The following is a 15,640-nucleotide window of genomic DNA, read 5'->3' as shown; positions in this document are numbered from 1 at the left end:
TGTTGTCATCTTTAAATCAATACCAAACTAAAACTGATATAAATGAAGAAAGGAGTGTTCAGTGTGGTTGGGCATCGTATCTTTTTTATGAAAATCTTTCAAGAGGTTACACAAACATACCATAAAAATAATCTGAATAAATGTGATATGATTTGTCACTGCAGGGGTCACAGCAAATCATCAAAGCGAACAAAAACAGAAATACTCAGGATGACCATATCGGTATAAATAGTGTCCATAATGAAGTTCGAGCACGCGCGCATGCAGACACGCAGGTCTTTGCAGTGAGTCTTTGCTGAGGATGTGGCGTTTTGTGGGCCTGATCTGCCTTTTATGGCAGGACACTGGAAACAGGAAATTAAACCTTTAAAGTTTGATGCTGTTAGATGCTGTTGCACAAAAAAAATGACCAAACACCCTCCTGTCACTCTTCAAACTTTGGTACAACAAGTCTCACACATTCAAATAAAAAAACATGAAAAAAAAAATCCCTTGTAACCACTGATATATTTGTGGCTGGTAATGTAATGCACGCAGACACATTCAACATATTCACAAGCTCTTCAATGGCAGTAAAAGGAAGTTAAAATAATGACATGAGCAGGAGTCAAATACATTTTTTTTTTTTAAATACAGCCACGGCCGGTAACGAGCTCCTGCAGTAAAATAAAAGCACCTTTCCTCAAAAATAAACTTTTGCTTCACATTCGGTATCTACAGTACGGCACTGTATCGTTCAACGCTTCACACTGTATTCATAAAACATATACCCGTTGATGATTAAATACAAAGAAAATCTCATTTTCAGAGAGAGTGAGTCCATGATGTGATGCTACTGAACACCCAGTTCTCAGAGAGATTAATGAGGAGTTGTTTTTGTCTCCGATACGTTTCCACGCTGCATAAAATGTAAACAAATAAAAAGGCAGGCCGATCTCAGTTCTGTTGAATCGTAGCAAATAATCACTTGTTTGTGTTGCTCCACCAGCTCACAGGACAGCCCTCGGTGTGGGAAGCATCTCTGTAAAATACTGTAAAAAGTCTTTTAACAGCAGAAATCTGACTCACGATGGTCCCCTTGCAACAGAAGTGCAGCTGGTGCTTTACACCTATGCACTGTCCTTTATTAGTCTTAGAAAGTCAACAAAAGCTCTTTGTGGGCGTCAGCAGGGGAAAACCTGCTCAGTTCCAGTCATTCATAAAAGTACAAACACACATGAGCGGGTGCAGCGGTGCAGTTCGGCGCAATATGGCTGCGTTGAGAAAAAAGTCTCATGGCCGTTAAGAATCCATTGGCTTCTTTGGTTTAGAAAAAAAAAAAAAAAAAAACTCTGGTTATTTTACAACAGCAGAAGTCAACAGTAGCTGCTGCTGCTGCTTGTTGTTACATTCTTGGTACAAGTAGTGAGTCTTTGAAGGGTTAAAGTCATCCCGGTCATGGCGTCTAAAACAAAGGGAACTGGACTTGTTGAGGTTTTTGAGCCGTTATGCCACTCATCTCTCAAGTGGCTTCCTCAGTTTTAAGTAACTGGTTGGGAGTTTAGGTTTCTATTAGAAACATCTGTGGGAGGTGCTGACCTGAAACACATGACTAGGGTCTATTAACAACCAGATACTCGCCTGTAATTGGAATGATATTCAGATTAACGCTCAATAGCCTGTTATTCAATTTATAAATCATGTACAAATAAAAGTGAGAAAAGCATTAATCCTCATATGTTCTCGGAGACATTCAAAATAATCTTCTGTTCCGTGCTGGAGTCTGAAGTAGTGTAGTCGTTAAACGGATGATTTGTACGTATACTTCACATGGCCATTGAAACAGAAGGGCCAAATGAAAGAGCCAGGTGCTTCATTGTTCTGTACAGGTCTGTGAGGACTTGCGCAAGTTGACACCTAAAGGTCAAAGGTTGACAGATCAATGCCGCTCATCCGTCCGTGACTTCTCGTATGGTCTCCACTCTCTGGATTAATGTCTTGAAAGTAGGACGCAATTTCGGATCGCCGCTCCAGCACTCCATCATAATCTTGTGAATCTGAGGAGGCACAAGGACAAGACTTTTTTACGCAAAGTAGAAAATAAAACAGGTTGAATGGATGGTAAATGGGTTCTGTGTTGGTCCGAAGACCACTTTGGTTCAGATATTTCTGTGGCTGCTGGATCGAATGTCTTGATGCTGGTACTGATAACTTGGTAGTGGTATTCATGGTGGATAAATCCAGCTAACTTGAGTGATGCCTTGACTTTTCTACTAGTATCACGAAGAGGTTCCCATTTGCTGTTTTGTCAGTATCTGTTAGAAGGATTACCAAAACCCTCAGGAGTGTTTTTGAACCTCAGTCCCAGATTCAAACTGTGTTACCTGTGTGTCTGCATCGGTCAGTTGAATGTTAGTTGTGCCTGTCGTCTCTGGCAAAAGGATAACTGCTGGAGGATGGATCATTGGATCATGACTAACTGTGAACGGTTTGTGATTTTGAGCGGGGATCTCTCCACTGCACATATGTAATTGTTCAAATGGTAACTGTAAGGTGAGAGAATACCACTGCTAGGTCTACGTCTAGACACCACAGAGGCTAACAGTTTAGTAAGCTAATGAGTAGCTAGCTAAATGTAGGAAATGAAGATTGAGAGGATGAGGCAGTTGGGAATGTCAACATTTTCCTCTAATTTCCAATTAGCAAGGTTGTGACGAACCACAAGAGGGCGCCATTCATATGGAGTTCACTTGAGAACAAAGTAAATGGGATAAAATTTAAAGGTAGACTTTTATGCGTTTTAACAATAACCTTTAAACTTAAGATATATGCCGAGCATAACATTATGACCACCTTCCTAATATTGTGTAGGTCTCCCTTGTGCCTCCAAAACAGTTGTAACTCATCAGAGAACGGACATGGGCCTTCTGAGGGTGTCCTGTGGTGTCTGGCAACAGAATGTTGTTAGTGGGGGCCTTTGGGTCTTATGGGTTGAGGGTAGGGGCCTCTGTGGATCATCCCACAGATACTTGATCAGTTTAGGATCTAGTGAATTTGGAGGTCAGGTCAACACATTCTGCTGTTTTTCATGTTTTTTGAGTTATTCCTAAACCGTTTTTGTGTGTGTGTTTGTGTCAGGGGATTGTCAGGGGATTGCTGGGGATGGCTGCTACCATCAAGGAGTGTCATTGCTATGGGGTGGGTGTGCCTGGTCTGGTCTAGGTGGGTGGTACATGTCTAAGTAACATCCACATGAATGCCAGGTCCAAAGGTTTCCCAACAGAACATTGTGTTGCCACAAGATGGTCAATGTTATTCAGTGGTTTTAATGTTGTGGCTGATTGGTGTGGGTGAACCTGAGTTGTTACATCTGTTGTTGCACCTCTAAGATCTGAGTTGTTAAACTTTATATTTGACTTATGACTTTGGATGAACTTTGAACCAAGCTTTTGGGATTATATATAAAGTTACTCACCTCCTTTGGACAGTTATCAGGAGCAGGTAGCCTGTATCCATCCCTCAGCAAGTCAATCAAATGATAGACGATCATCTGGCCCTGCTTTTCATTCCCCATCTTGTCCATAAACACCTACAACAGAAAAATGAACATTTGATTTGTTACGAGTACATCAACCAACTCATTCTTTTGGCATCACCACAAACTAATTACACTGGCTAGCTACTACTCTAGCTACTCAGACAGAAATTAAGAGCGGTAAAAAATGTTTACAAGACATAAATGTGGTAGAAATAAAAACAGCAGTTAACAATATGAGAGGAGGGGGAGTACCGCTGGTGGGCTGCAGTTCTTGTCACTGTAAGTGAAGAGTTCGTAGAGGACGACACCGAAACTCCAAACGTCTGATGCCACAGAGAACTTACTCTCCGTCAGCGACTCTGGAGCGTACCTTGAAAAGATCATAACAAATTATATAAAAAAAAAAGGACATAACATACTTCTGCTGTGTTTCATTTCTGCTGTTGATTATTAATTTGTGCTCCTCACCAGAAGATGGGGCTTTCTCCAGGCTCTCTGACAGTGTAGTACTCTTTGTCCTGCGGCAGCACCTTGGTCAGGCCAAAATCCCCAATCTTAACTCTCATCTCGCTCTCTACCAGAATGTTTCTAGTGGCCAGGTCTCGGTGAATGTAGCGCTTAATGCCAAGATAGTCCATCCCCTGGAAGAAATCAATGTGTCACTACTACTACTACTACGAAAAAATAATAATAATAATAAAAAAAAACAAACGCTGATTATCTGCATCTGTTTCAGTGTGTCCGTTCACGCTACCTTGCAAATCTGCGATGCATAGTGCAGCAGCTTTTTGTAATCAAAACGGTCCTTGTGTTTGATCAGATAATCCCTCAAGCTGCCAAAAGGGAGATACTCCATGATCAGCCGGAGGTTCCTTCGTCCTGCAGAAAAAAAAAGACGTTAGGCGTGAGTCTAAACACAGGCCTCGCCTAGGGGCATATCTGAGAAAACACAGATTTATTTGTTTCGCGGACATGCCTGCTAACGCCCTAGGCAGGAAATGTGTGGGAAACATTATTGTGCATTAAAAAAATCTTCTGGGGTGGTGATATCAAATCAAGGGACAGATGTGGGCCGAAACAGCAGCACGGGAAAGTTTATTGCGTCACTGGCAACATTTCTCTTAAAATAAATGTAGGCAAGAAAATTCTTTGCAAATAAATACAAGTATGTTTTATGGCAACGTAATGCTGTTTTATTATATCTCTGCAGCCCAATGTTGGTTTGGAATTAAATTCATATAAAAAGCAACAGTCATATTTTATTTTTATTTGTATTTAATATTTAATATTTTTTCATATTTTGAATGATCTTCCCTCTAATAGTCAAATATGTACAAAAAAAATGTGTGCATATATTACGTATATAAGAAATTACATATCCAGATATTGGCTCCTAGAGATTCTACCTGAAAAGCTCCCAAGATATAATTTGTGTAACAGAGACGGAGTATCCATAAGGGCATGCGGTAGGGTAAATAATCGACCCCTCATTGTGACTTCCTGACCATTTCATACCTGCACTATAGCACACTCCTTTGTATTTGACAATGTTTTCATGCTGAAGGGATCTGAGGATGTCGATTTCCCGCTCAAAGTCCCTGAGGTGCTCAGCTGTGCTGTGCTGGAGCTTCTTCACAGCCACCACCTCTCCTGTGCTGTCCTGCAGGGGGTCGTACCTGCACATCTCCACGCTGCCAAAGTTCCCCTGGAGTGTGTGATCAGAGGGATATGGACATTAAAAAGCCGCAATTTCGCTGAAGGCCTTGAGCAAATGACTTTGATAAGACAGCCTTCACTGTTATTGAACGGTCACCTTTACAGTAAAATTGGGATAGACACAACTGAAGGTGTGTTGCAATAAAATCAAGACCAAAAATTCTTAAAAACAGGATAAATAAATAAATAATAACTTACTGTATAGTTAATATAAATACTGAACAAACTAAATACTCTGAGGGAGACAAAAGGAAGTTAGAGTAGTTAGATTTTTAAAACATAAATGTGTGTGTCTCACTTTGCCCAACTGCTTGAGAAAGATGAGGTGCCTCTCCTCAAACTGGGCGGACTCCTGGCACTCGGAGGCCCACGGGAAGCCAAAGCCTCGTGTCCTGTTGGGCACCATGTCGCTCTCCACCAGCAGTTCATAGTCTGTAACAAGGATGCAATGTCATCGTCTACTAAATCTGGATCAAATCCTAGATGGCATATCTACGTATATCTAGATGAATTCCTACCTGGTGTGAAGAGACTGTTGAGATCCCTGATAATTGCTCTGAAGGAGGGTCTGTGTGAAGCCTCATAGTCCATGCAGCTGTTTATCAGATTGGCAAGCTCTGTCCATTTGGGAGCCGGCAACTGGTGTCTGTCCTCATAGAACAAGTTCTTCTGCACGGGAAAAGAACAGTAAGATGCTGAACTCTTCCTTTAATACCAATCATTCTCAATAATTGCATAAATAATTGCTCCATAATCAATATTCAGTTGTGACCTTTGAGCAGTCCAGTGTGCTGAGTGGTTTGTCTCCTCCACTGCAGATCTCCCAGAGGGTGGTACCGAAGCCCCACTTGTCTGTAGCCAAACTCAGATTTTGGGGGTTTTCAATGCACTCAGGGGGCACCCATGGGATACGCTCCACCAGGACTAGAATATGGACACGTAGAGAAATAGATACAGGAGATACAGGAATAGACATTAGAAATTCAAATCCCAGACGGTGAAAGGAAAGGCAGTGGTTATTTTCCCCTTTGCCTCACACAGGTGTGAGGTAAAAGCCCTCAGGACAGGACATGAAACCATTTTTCTCACCTTCTCTGGGCAACACAGTGATGCTTATACCAGGGTCACTGAGCTTGATGAAGGGCAGACTTCCCGTCTTCCGATCCTCCTCTCTGATCAAAAGAACATTCTTGGCACATACGTTTCCGTGAGTGAGGTTCTTATCCTCCTGTGTGCAGATACGACAAGGACAGAATAAATTACCGGTGAGGTATTAGGGAGATTGCTAAATGTGTTACAAAATAAAAGGAAATCCAGTTTCGGTTACAGACTGGATCAGTTTTTATTAATGTTTAACTTGGAAAAAATGTCTCATTTCCTTGAATTTCCATATGAGGATATGTGTCAGCAGTCTACAAACTGAGAAAGCTGTGTGTCTTACCAGGTAGTGCATTGCCCAGGCCAGCTGCTTGGCCACTTCTAGCTTCCAGGTGATGTTGACACAACTTTTGTTCTTTTTCAGATAGATGTCAAGTGACCCAAATTTGCCGTATTCCTGCACCATCATGTCTGAGAGGGAGACAGGAAGGGAGGTTACTTATTTATTCACTACCGATCGTGACGAAAGTCTTCTCCACAAAACTCCTTCTATTGAATTCATTTAATCAGGTTGTGGCTTACTGTAGCACTTAGGGAGCAGTTACAGACGGAAGTCACAACAGAACGTTTATTATGGGTATTCTCCCATGGGAGAAATCAACTTGCTTTGGTTTCTTGTGAAATGCTAAAGGCACCCAAACACACTGCTCTGATGTGTGTGGTGGCATAATGATCAAGTCTACAGTGGTCCTTTACTGACTTGTTGATCCCAGAGGGCTTAATTCAGCCCAAACGGAAGGTAAAACACAGAGCAGGTCAGCAGATCAGAAACCTCCTGCCCTCTCTGTTTGATTGCCTCATCTGCCTGACGCACTGACACAGTGTGACGTTGTTTTGCCTTAGGTTACTGTCAAGACAACTGTTTTTAGTGTCACGACTCTCTTTGTGTTGATCCCTTATTAATATTCAACAAAAGTTTGGCCTTAGACTGTGTTAAAGGGCACTGCTGAGTAAAAACCCAATTTCTTCATTTGTTATCACTGCAGCAGAGTAGTATGTGTTTGTACTGTACACTTACTCTCATCTCTACAAACACACACGCCATAGTTGAGGAGTAAGTGCTTGTGGGAGAGCTGGCTCATCATGCTGGCTGCTTCAAAGAATGACTGAGAAGAAGAAAATGAGAGATTATTTTGAGCCATTTAACTTGTTTATCTAATCAAATATCCTTTCCCATTGACTTAATTCTTCAGTCAGCAAGCCAACCTCTGAAAAGTTGCGATGGGTCTTGTCCAGAATCTTGATGACGACGTCTATCTGGTGTACTTCTCCGTAGTCTCCCAGCTCCTTTCTCACACCGCAAAAGATCTTGGTGAACGTTCCTTGACCCAGACTGTCATTCTGAAACATTGTGTTGTTTATTGTTAACAAAAATACATGGGAAAGGACGAAGAGTGCATTTTCTAAACTGACCCTGGTCAACATCCCCTACTAACTGAGTCAAGATGTATTGCCAATTAATTAAAGCAAAGGCATAATGTCTCTGTCTAATAATAATGTTAAGCAGTAAGGTTTTAGAACTTAAAGTCGTGTTTCTCTGGCCCTAAAGATGAGTAACTGAATCATCAAACTCATTTTCAACATATGCAGCCTGGACTAAATACTACATTACGTACAGTCTGAGCTGTGACTCAGCCCGATAGACCCTATCTGACCACATGGCTTTCATTTAAGATTTAACAAAACTAAATTATGATCAGGCTCTTTGTCTCTAGAGTATAGAGCCTCTAACGTTTCAGCAGATAAATATTTGCACATTAAGATTAAGATTGTATCTCAAGGGTGGTGTACCAAAGCTTTTAGCAAAGTTCAAAACAGGAAGCTTAAAAAAAAAAGTGTTAAACAGGCTATATACTGGGCAAGAAGACTATATAGTTATACATAAACAAAAACACCATGTATTGAGCTCTCTGATTAGTCAAAATTGTTGTGACAGACCTGCCATGGAAAACATCAAATAGTCAAATAACAGAAAATATGTTGTGATGGAAGTGGTTGTGACGCAAGCAACGGCCATGTACAACACACTCGAGGGACTGCTACTGATGCGGAACTACAGTAGGCGGATCAATTTAGAGAGTCTTTTTGTTAACTGTAGGCACCTCACTGACCCTGCAAGAGTCCTTCTTGTTTCCACTGATTAAAAATGCAGACGTCGTACTGAGAGGCTTCCAGTGGTCGGGGTTAAATTACAAAAGGTCTGTTTCTCATTTTATAGTTTAGCTTTACAGTCAGTGTTCTGTATAATTACAAATAGTGCTGCCCACTCACGCATATACAGACTTACACTTCTTCTTCTTAACACGTCTTACCCTTTGCACTAATACAACCTGTTACCGTGGATGTTTGTAGGCTGACAAAAATTACTAAAGGAAATAATTCATAGAGGGTTATCTTACGATGACAAGGTCCTCTTTTCGGATTTTGTGGAAGACCATCTGGCTGATGGTCTGTTTTTGGAGACAGGGAGAAAGAGGAACATCTGCCCCTTGATTATTTCTGCACACCAGCAGGTTGGATTTATCTGAAGAAAGGTGAAGATGGACAGAGTTTAGAATCAATCAACATCACATTTTGACATTACATGTGATTACAGTGGGGTTATTCATTTTCAGTGTGTGACACTGTTGAATAACGCAATTGAGCAAATTGATTGGTTTGTTTTCTTGGCCCTGTAACAGAAACAGCTTTGACTTTTGGAAATCTAATGAAGGTGTTATTGAATCACTAGTTCGTAAGTAACTCCATTAAATTCCAACAGAGATATAATGGTATAATGGCCATGTTTTGCTGTGGGGCAGCAGCAATGATTCTGCTGTAGCACACAATATAGTTCTGATGAAACATATATTACTGATATATTTCTGTCAGCGATCAAACATTTCTCCAGAAATTCTCACACGCTGCTTCTCATTTGCTGTTGATGCTGTTTACGACTGAAAGGGTGACAACAGAGCTAAACTGTACCTAAAAAAAAAAACCTCAAACAGCACGTGTTTCAGATTAAAAGTGTGTGAATGAATGTAGTGATGTAACTACTGCATTCCCCAGCTGTACTGTTGTCTAATTAAATCCAGCCTATCAATACATATGTTGCAGCCTGCAGTCTTCACTGTAGCTGAAGCAGTTGTGCTTTTGAGTCCACCAATAAAAGTGTCTCTGATTACATTCCTAATCCTTCTATTTGTTGCTTGTGACTGATTTTAACATTTACAAATCCTGTCCTCATCCATAGATCACGAAAAGGCTGCTGTAACCTATATTGTATATGCAGACTTATGAACAACTGAAAAACAGCCTCAACCCTGTGGGAAGGTCTTTATTGAGTCTCAAAGCAGACCCTCTTATCTTTACAATTGAGAGAATTTGAACACCGACCTCTGGGACTGGGTGGGCAGCACCTGGCCAGCTGAAATGTGTACCCATCAGTGCGAAGCGCCTCCTTTTGGTAGCAATGCAGGAGCTCCTTGAGTGAACCAAAGCTCCTCTTGGCACCACTCAGGATGTACTCTCCTGACTCCGTTCTTGAGATCTGACAGTGCTTATAGTCCACCATAGCTTCATACTGAAAATTAAAAGAAAAATCATGAAAAGTGAGTAACGACCACTCCCTGTGTCTCTTACTGTCCTGAGACACACAGGAGCTAAATCTTACCTAGCCTTTCAAATGTGTCATTTTAATTTATTTTAAACCTCTCTTCTTCCTACCTACTGTGCAAAAATGTCCTAATTATAAAACAGTCAAATATTAATCCAGTGTATTCAAACAATCAAGACACACACCGTCTGTCACAGTTTCAAGCTTCATCTTTTTTGTGTGGAACTCAAACCTTATTGCTCCCTCTAGTGGTTGAAAATATGGTCAACATTTAAATCTGGTGTGTCTGTATTTTAGAGAACCAGTGAACAAACAGTTTACTCTCAGAAACAGCAACATTAGTTTCATTACAGCGATGTAGCAGGTAATGTGACTTGTGGAAGTCTGGCAGTCCGCTTGGATATAAGTGATCACATGCAGAAGAAGTGATTGTGTAATGCTACTGACTTTTAAGTGTGTGTGAACAAACCTGCCAATGTGAGAAACACAACATTACCAGTACTTACCCCCACCACAAACGACATGAAGTATTTGTCATAGTCCTTGGGGCTGCACCGAAGGATGTACAGGCCCTGGTGGTTACCAGAGCGACGTAGCTTACTAATTGTAAACTCCATCCTGTGATCAAAGAGACAGAATGTGTCTTTGTGTTCCACACTAAGAATGTGAATGATCTATTGTTGTGGGTGCATGATTCACTTCTTTGATGTGCTGTATTTGTGCATTCGTATGTTACTCACGACACGGGTCCGTGGCAGTAGCTCTGGATGTACTCAAGAAGTCTTGGTGGAGCCACCTCTTTGCACAGATAGTGATGGGCATCGGCGACCAGTCTGTAATATCCATCGACTAATGATACAAATGACTGGGCCTCTGAGAGCGAGTGAAACTCCAGTTCCTTCGTGGTTGGACGGAGTTGCAGAGTAACAGAGTTAAACAATGCAGAGGAATCAAAGTAAACAATAATCCTGCAACTCATTTATTTAGGCAACTTAAAGTTACAAATCCATAGACTTTAGACTTGTTCAAGTAAAAAGTTAAAACCAAACCACGGATGTGACAGTAAACAATTCTACTTTTTGTCTTTGACTAATTTATTCAGATGTAGCACTTTTCTAAAGAGTTTAATATCCTAAAGTGAGACTTGGTACACAGACAGTGGTAAAAATCAGATAAAGTTATTATTATTTTTATTTTATTTTATTTTGTCATAATAGTAGTAATAGTGGTAGAACAGTAGAAGGGTGTACCATACCATGATATGGTTGTCCTGCCTGGTGAGGGTAACTATGCGAGTCTCTGCAGAGCCTTCCTTATTGCCCTGTTTGATGCTGATGTCAATCACTTCTGGGAAATCACAGTACGTCTGTAGCTCCTGAAGACACAAAGCCACCACAAAAAGGTCGTTTGCATTTGTATTAGAGCAAGAGGCACGGAATCATGCAGCCCCACAGCGTCACACTGTGGCCGGTTGGTGATTTACAAATGCATTGCCATGGCAACCTAAACCCATCTCCCGGTCCTCACCTCCTCTGATCCCTCCTCCTCCTTCCCTTTTGACCACTGGATGCCTTTGTTGCCCATGACAATGATGGTAACCTCTCGCGAAGAGAGGTCGGTGACTTGGAAGCGCTCCGAGTAGAGAGAGGGCAGCAGCATCTCCAGGTTCATCAGGTATTTGAGCTTGAGATTGCACACCGTGGCCTTGCATTCGCTGAACTGCTGGATGAATCTCTTGAAGCGATAGCGGATTCTCTTCCTAGTCAAGATGTTGTATTCCTGGATGCGGCTTTGCATGCATCTCGGCAGAAAGCGCTTGTAGCTAAAGGCAAAGAGGAGGTCAGGAGTTAGGTGGAGAGGCAGTTAGCAATAACAAAAAGAGGAGGGGGATGAAAGGACTGTTCAATGAATGCAAGTACTGTATTCAATTCAAGATAAGCACTTACAACTAAAACAAACAAGCATGAGTTAGATGAAAGAGAAATACAATAACAAATATGGACAGGATGGATAAACATAGAGAGATTAAATATTCAAGATGTGTTTTTAAACTGAAACATTATTTCACACACAGATAATTCATTTAGCTGCATGGACACGCATAATGAAACCATCTTAATGCTCACTGTGAAGCCTGTCACACTGCTCTGAAATCATCAAATCATTATTCATAAGCTGTACCACATACACACCAGAATACAAGCCCTTCTGTGTTAAGACTAACCGGCTCAGACTGCAGACCTTTGATAAACCCTGTCTGGTCTACGCTACTTCTGGTCATAATGGCCAGTTTCTGAACTTCATATCCACGTTGCATTTCACATTACAAATATGTATGTGGTCATTATTGAGTGTATTCCACCTGGTATCATTGTAGATGTCCACTGGAGACTGGCCACTCTCTTTGGCGAGCCTCATCATGTCCAGCACGGCCATGCCCAGACACTCCTCCTGGGCTTCATGGTTCACTGGAATTTGAACCCAGCCATTCAGAAAGTCGTTACGCCACTGGAGAAGGAAAAGAAACACAGGATGAGAAAAAACAAATCTAATCAAAAGATTTGAGAAGACTAAAGCTAGAGAAAGTAATCAGAGGGGGGAGGAGGAAAATAAACACATAAATGAATGTCTTAGTAATGCAGAGCTCGGACTAGAGGATTTATTCCCAGACTCACCCCTCCCAACTATTGAAGGAGAAATACGGTCGTGACCACGCTTGGTACCGAGGTTCACTTCAGGTTATTTACTAATGTGAAGCGTAAGAAGTCTAACTGGGGCTGCCCAATCAGTATGAGATATTTGATATTCAGAATTTAAAATCTGGATAATTACCTCAGCACGTTCACAACATCCAATGAGCAAAACAAGACTACAAGAACCCAGAGCAGCTAATCATGTTAACATCAAACACACAAGTCCTTGAGGCTAACATTGGCTAGCATACTGTCGCTGAGAGATGTTAAAACTGACCTACAGTCCTTGCTGAAAAATAGACACCCTGTGCTGACCACGTAACCCCAACCCTTCTCTCATCTGCGCCCATTTAGCCCTTTGCTTTTAGGTTATTTTGTTGGTGAGCTTTTGCATCACAGTATGTGTTTTGTTTACATCCACTTCCCGTTAGGTTTACACAAGATCATTTAACGTGGTGCACTCGGTGCTCCCTGTTTAGGCACGATTACCTAAATAATATCCTGTTTGGTTTGTAAAAGTTCGAAATTAGAGAGAAGAATATCTCTGAAAGTGTGTGATGAAACCTGATTTTCCAGCTCCTGCAGTCTGAGCTCAGCTTAAAAGAGCCACTTGTTTGATTCACTGAACAGGCTTTCACAATGAAGAATCAGTAGAAACATGAATTTAAGTGTGAGTTATCAAAGAAAAACAAATGCATTTATCAACCAAGTGATGAGTAATGAGGCAGTGTAGTTATTAAAGTATTGTCCCTTTTTTCTACTGTGCTCTCATTAGCATTTGTGTGTAGTTCCTGTTGTGAGGGAGTGATTAATACTGTCACTGTAATGTGCTTTCAATGCGAAACTCCTACTATTACTCAATATTTTTTCTATAAACCCATAAGCGGATGAGTTGCAGGGAGTGTGTACATGTCAAAATTTCTGTAGGTCAAAGTGTTGCCACATGTGACACAGTGGATACTGTAAAGAAAAAGCTGAGCGGAGCAGCATCTAGGAGATTGTGCACAAGCATATGGAGAAGAAAAAACTATTTAAAATAAACGTACACACACAAAAACGAGCACGTGCATGCAATGACTTTATGGAACACACACAAAACCCTGATATACACTTGTTCCCCATTTGTACTCTCTAAAACACTCTTACTACCCCACTTCCTGTTTTCTAAGCACATACAAAAGAATGGGCTGACACGACAGACAGGCTGGCAGTCAGTCAGAGACACAGGAGAAAAAAAGCAGTAAGTATTTATCTCCTCCCAGCAGTTCTGCTTATCATACTAAAAAACAAAGTAGGACAAAGAACAAAAGGTTGGGAGGTTAAGGAGGATGGCAGGCTCTGGTGCACTAAGAATGCAGCTAATTTAAGAAAAACACATGCATACTGTACACAACCAAAGTTTCCATACATGCAAGACATTAAGACTAACCTGAGAAAATTGGTATGCCATGACACAATCATCCATCACAGGGCTTTCCATTCCTTTGGACAAGCCGTAACGATGGGCACATGATGAACTGCTGTGTTCGTACCAGCCAGGAAAATAGTATCTGGACAGATGAAGATGACACCGAACATCAAATGAGAAAAGACATCCAAACATGAAACAAATCGAGAATGTAAAAAGAAAAAAAAGTCTACCTGATTCTGAACAGCAGGTTCTCACTGGCTGAGTGCTGCAGTTTAAAGATGTGAGTAGGAGGGAACCATATCCTGTCACTTTCCCTCATTAGGCCAAACAAGTTGAAGTACACTGGACAAATCCCTGGAAAGATAATGAAAACAAACTTTTTTTTAAATCAGTCAAGACTCACTCAAGACATTTTAATGTTTATTATACAGGGATACACTACAGATACTCTTACTCTGGCACCAAAAGGCATTCAAACATGATGTACATAGATAGGCACTGTTTTTCCATTCACTGTGTACCCAGGCATGTCCAGTGTGGTGCATTCAGACCAATGGCATGTTCATTAATTATATTTAAGTCTGTATTAAAAAATTATTTTTCACAACTTTTCAGAGCCAGTTCCACAAAACAGCTGGCCAATATTTAGACATTCACAAAGTCATACATATACAGTATGTTACACCCCCACACACAGCTTGTGTTGTGATATCAATGTAGACAGCTTTGACAAAGACATATGATGACAACCAGTGTCTCAGTAGTGCATTTTAGTAGAGTTAGCATTAGCTGATAAGCTTCCCCACACACAGTCCGTCATTCACCTGTTTGCTGATGATGACACTCTTTTTTTTACACTTTATTCGATGACACCAGGGAAATTAAATTCAGTTCTACCTTTGATTTGCAACAATTGCTCATCTTGTCTCCCAAAGATTACAGACATAAGTGTCTTATCAGTTGTGCCTGGGGGGACTGCAACAATTGCTCATGCTGTCTCCCAAAGATTACAGACATGAGTACAGTGTTTTATCACTCGTCCCTGTTGGGACTAGCAGACAGAAAATGTCTTCACCCAGCAGGAAGCACTCACAAGAGTGAAGCAATAGCATGAGGACAGGAGAGCTGCTAAAGAGGAAGTGTAGTCAGTCGCAAGGGGGAAGTCAAGCCAAAGTACTAATAAGGTCAGTGTATATGTATAGGCAAGAACTACCTTGCATAATGTTTAGAACAGGCCTAATTAACCAAACGCACTGCAGATTATAACATTGTATTTTCACACTTTAAGTGCGTAATTTCGTTGCACTGTATGCACAGGTGCATACAGGTGTTTTTATTCAAAGGCTATACAGTGTAAGGGAACACCTAACAGTATTAGAATATAAACATGGCTTTGAGCTAAAGTCTAAATTCATTAAATAGGACTGCTAGGAACGTGAATATGGTGCCAATGTGACATCCTGACCACTCGCATGAGCAGATTATATCCTAGTACCAATCCACATAAATGATGTCAAGAACAACAAAGATACTATAGGAGTGACAGA

General features: G+C 41.1%; 1 protein-coding gene across 1 annotated transcript in view; it reads right to left on the bottom strand.

Annotated features, from left to right (window-relative positions):
* Window positions 1-62: 62 nt before the first annotated feature.
* The window catches only part of jak2a (Janus kinase 2a), a gene marked incomplete at its 5' end in the record, with an annotated part of 16,584 nt that continues 1,006 nt past the window's right edge, over window positions 63-15,640 (bottom strand). Inside the window, 22 exon segments of the mRNA XM_084572915.1 lie at window positions 63-2,036; window positions 3,455-3,568; window positions 3,770-3,887; window positions 3,986-4,158; window positions 4,272-4,396; window positions 5,033-5,222; window positions 5,532-5,665; window positions 5,752-5,902; window positions 6,006-6,157; window positions 6,323-6,461; window positions 6,675-6,802; window positions 7,410-7,497; window positions 7,598-7,732; window positions 8,791-8,915; window positions 9,770-9,956; window positions 10,496-10,607; window positions 10,730-10,887; window positions 11,245-11,364; window positions 11,517-11,811; window positions 12,352-12,497; window positions 14,112-14,232; window positions 14,324-14,447. Of these exon segments, the coding sequence (XP_084429041.1) occupies window positions 1,929-2,036; window positions 3,455-3,568; window positions 3,770-3,887; window positions 3,986-4,158; window positions 4,272-4,396; window positions 5,033-5,222; window positions 5,532-5,665; window positions 5,752-5,902; window positions 6,006-6,157; window positions 6,323-6,461; window positions 6,675-6,802; window positions 7,410-7,497; window positions 7,598-7,732; window positions 8,791-8,915; window positions 9,770-9,956; window positions 10,496-10,607; window positions 10,730-10,887; window positions 11,245-11,364; window positions 11,517-11,811; window positions 12,352-12,497; window positions 14,112-14,232; window positions 14,324-14,447 (3,143 nt within the window). The 3' untranslated portion in view covers window positions 63-1,928.

This window comes from Chelon labrosus (genome assembly GCF_963514085.1).
Source record: "Chelon labrosus genome assembly, chromosome: 22".
Taxonomy (NCBI): domain Eukaryota; kingdom Metazoa; phylum Chordata; class Actinopteri; order Mugiliformes; family Mugilidae; genus Chelon; species Chelon labrosus.
Note: the sequence above shows the minus strand (reverse complement) of the source record. Positions and strands in the feature narration are given on the sequence as shown.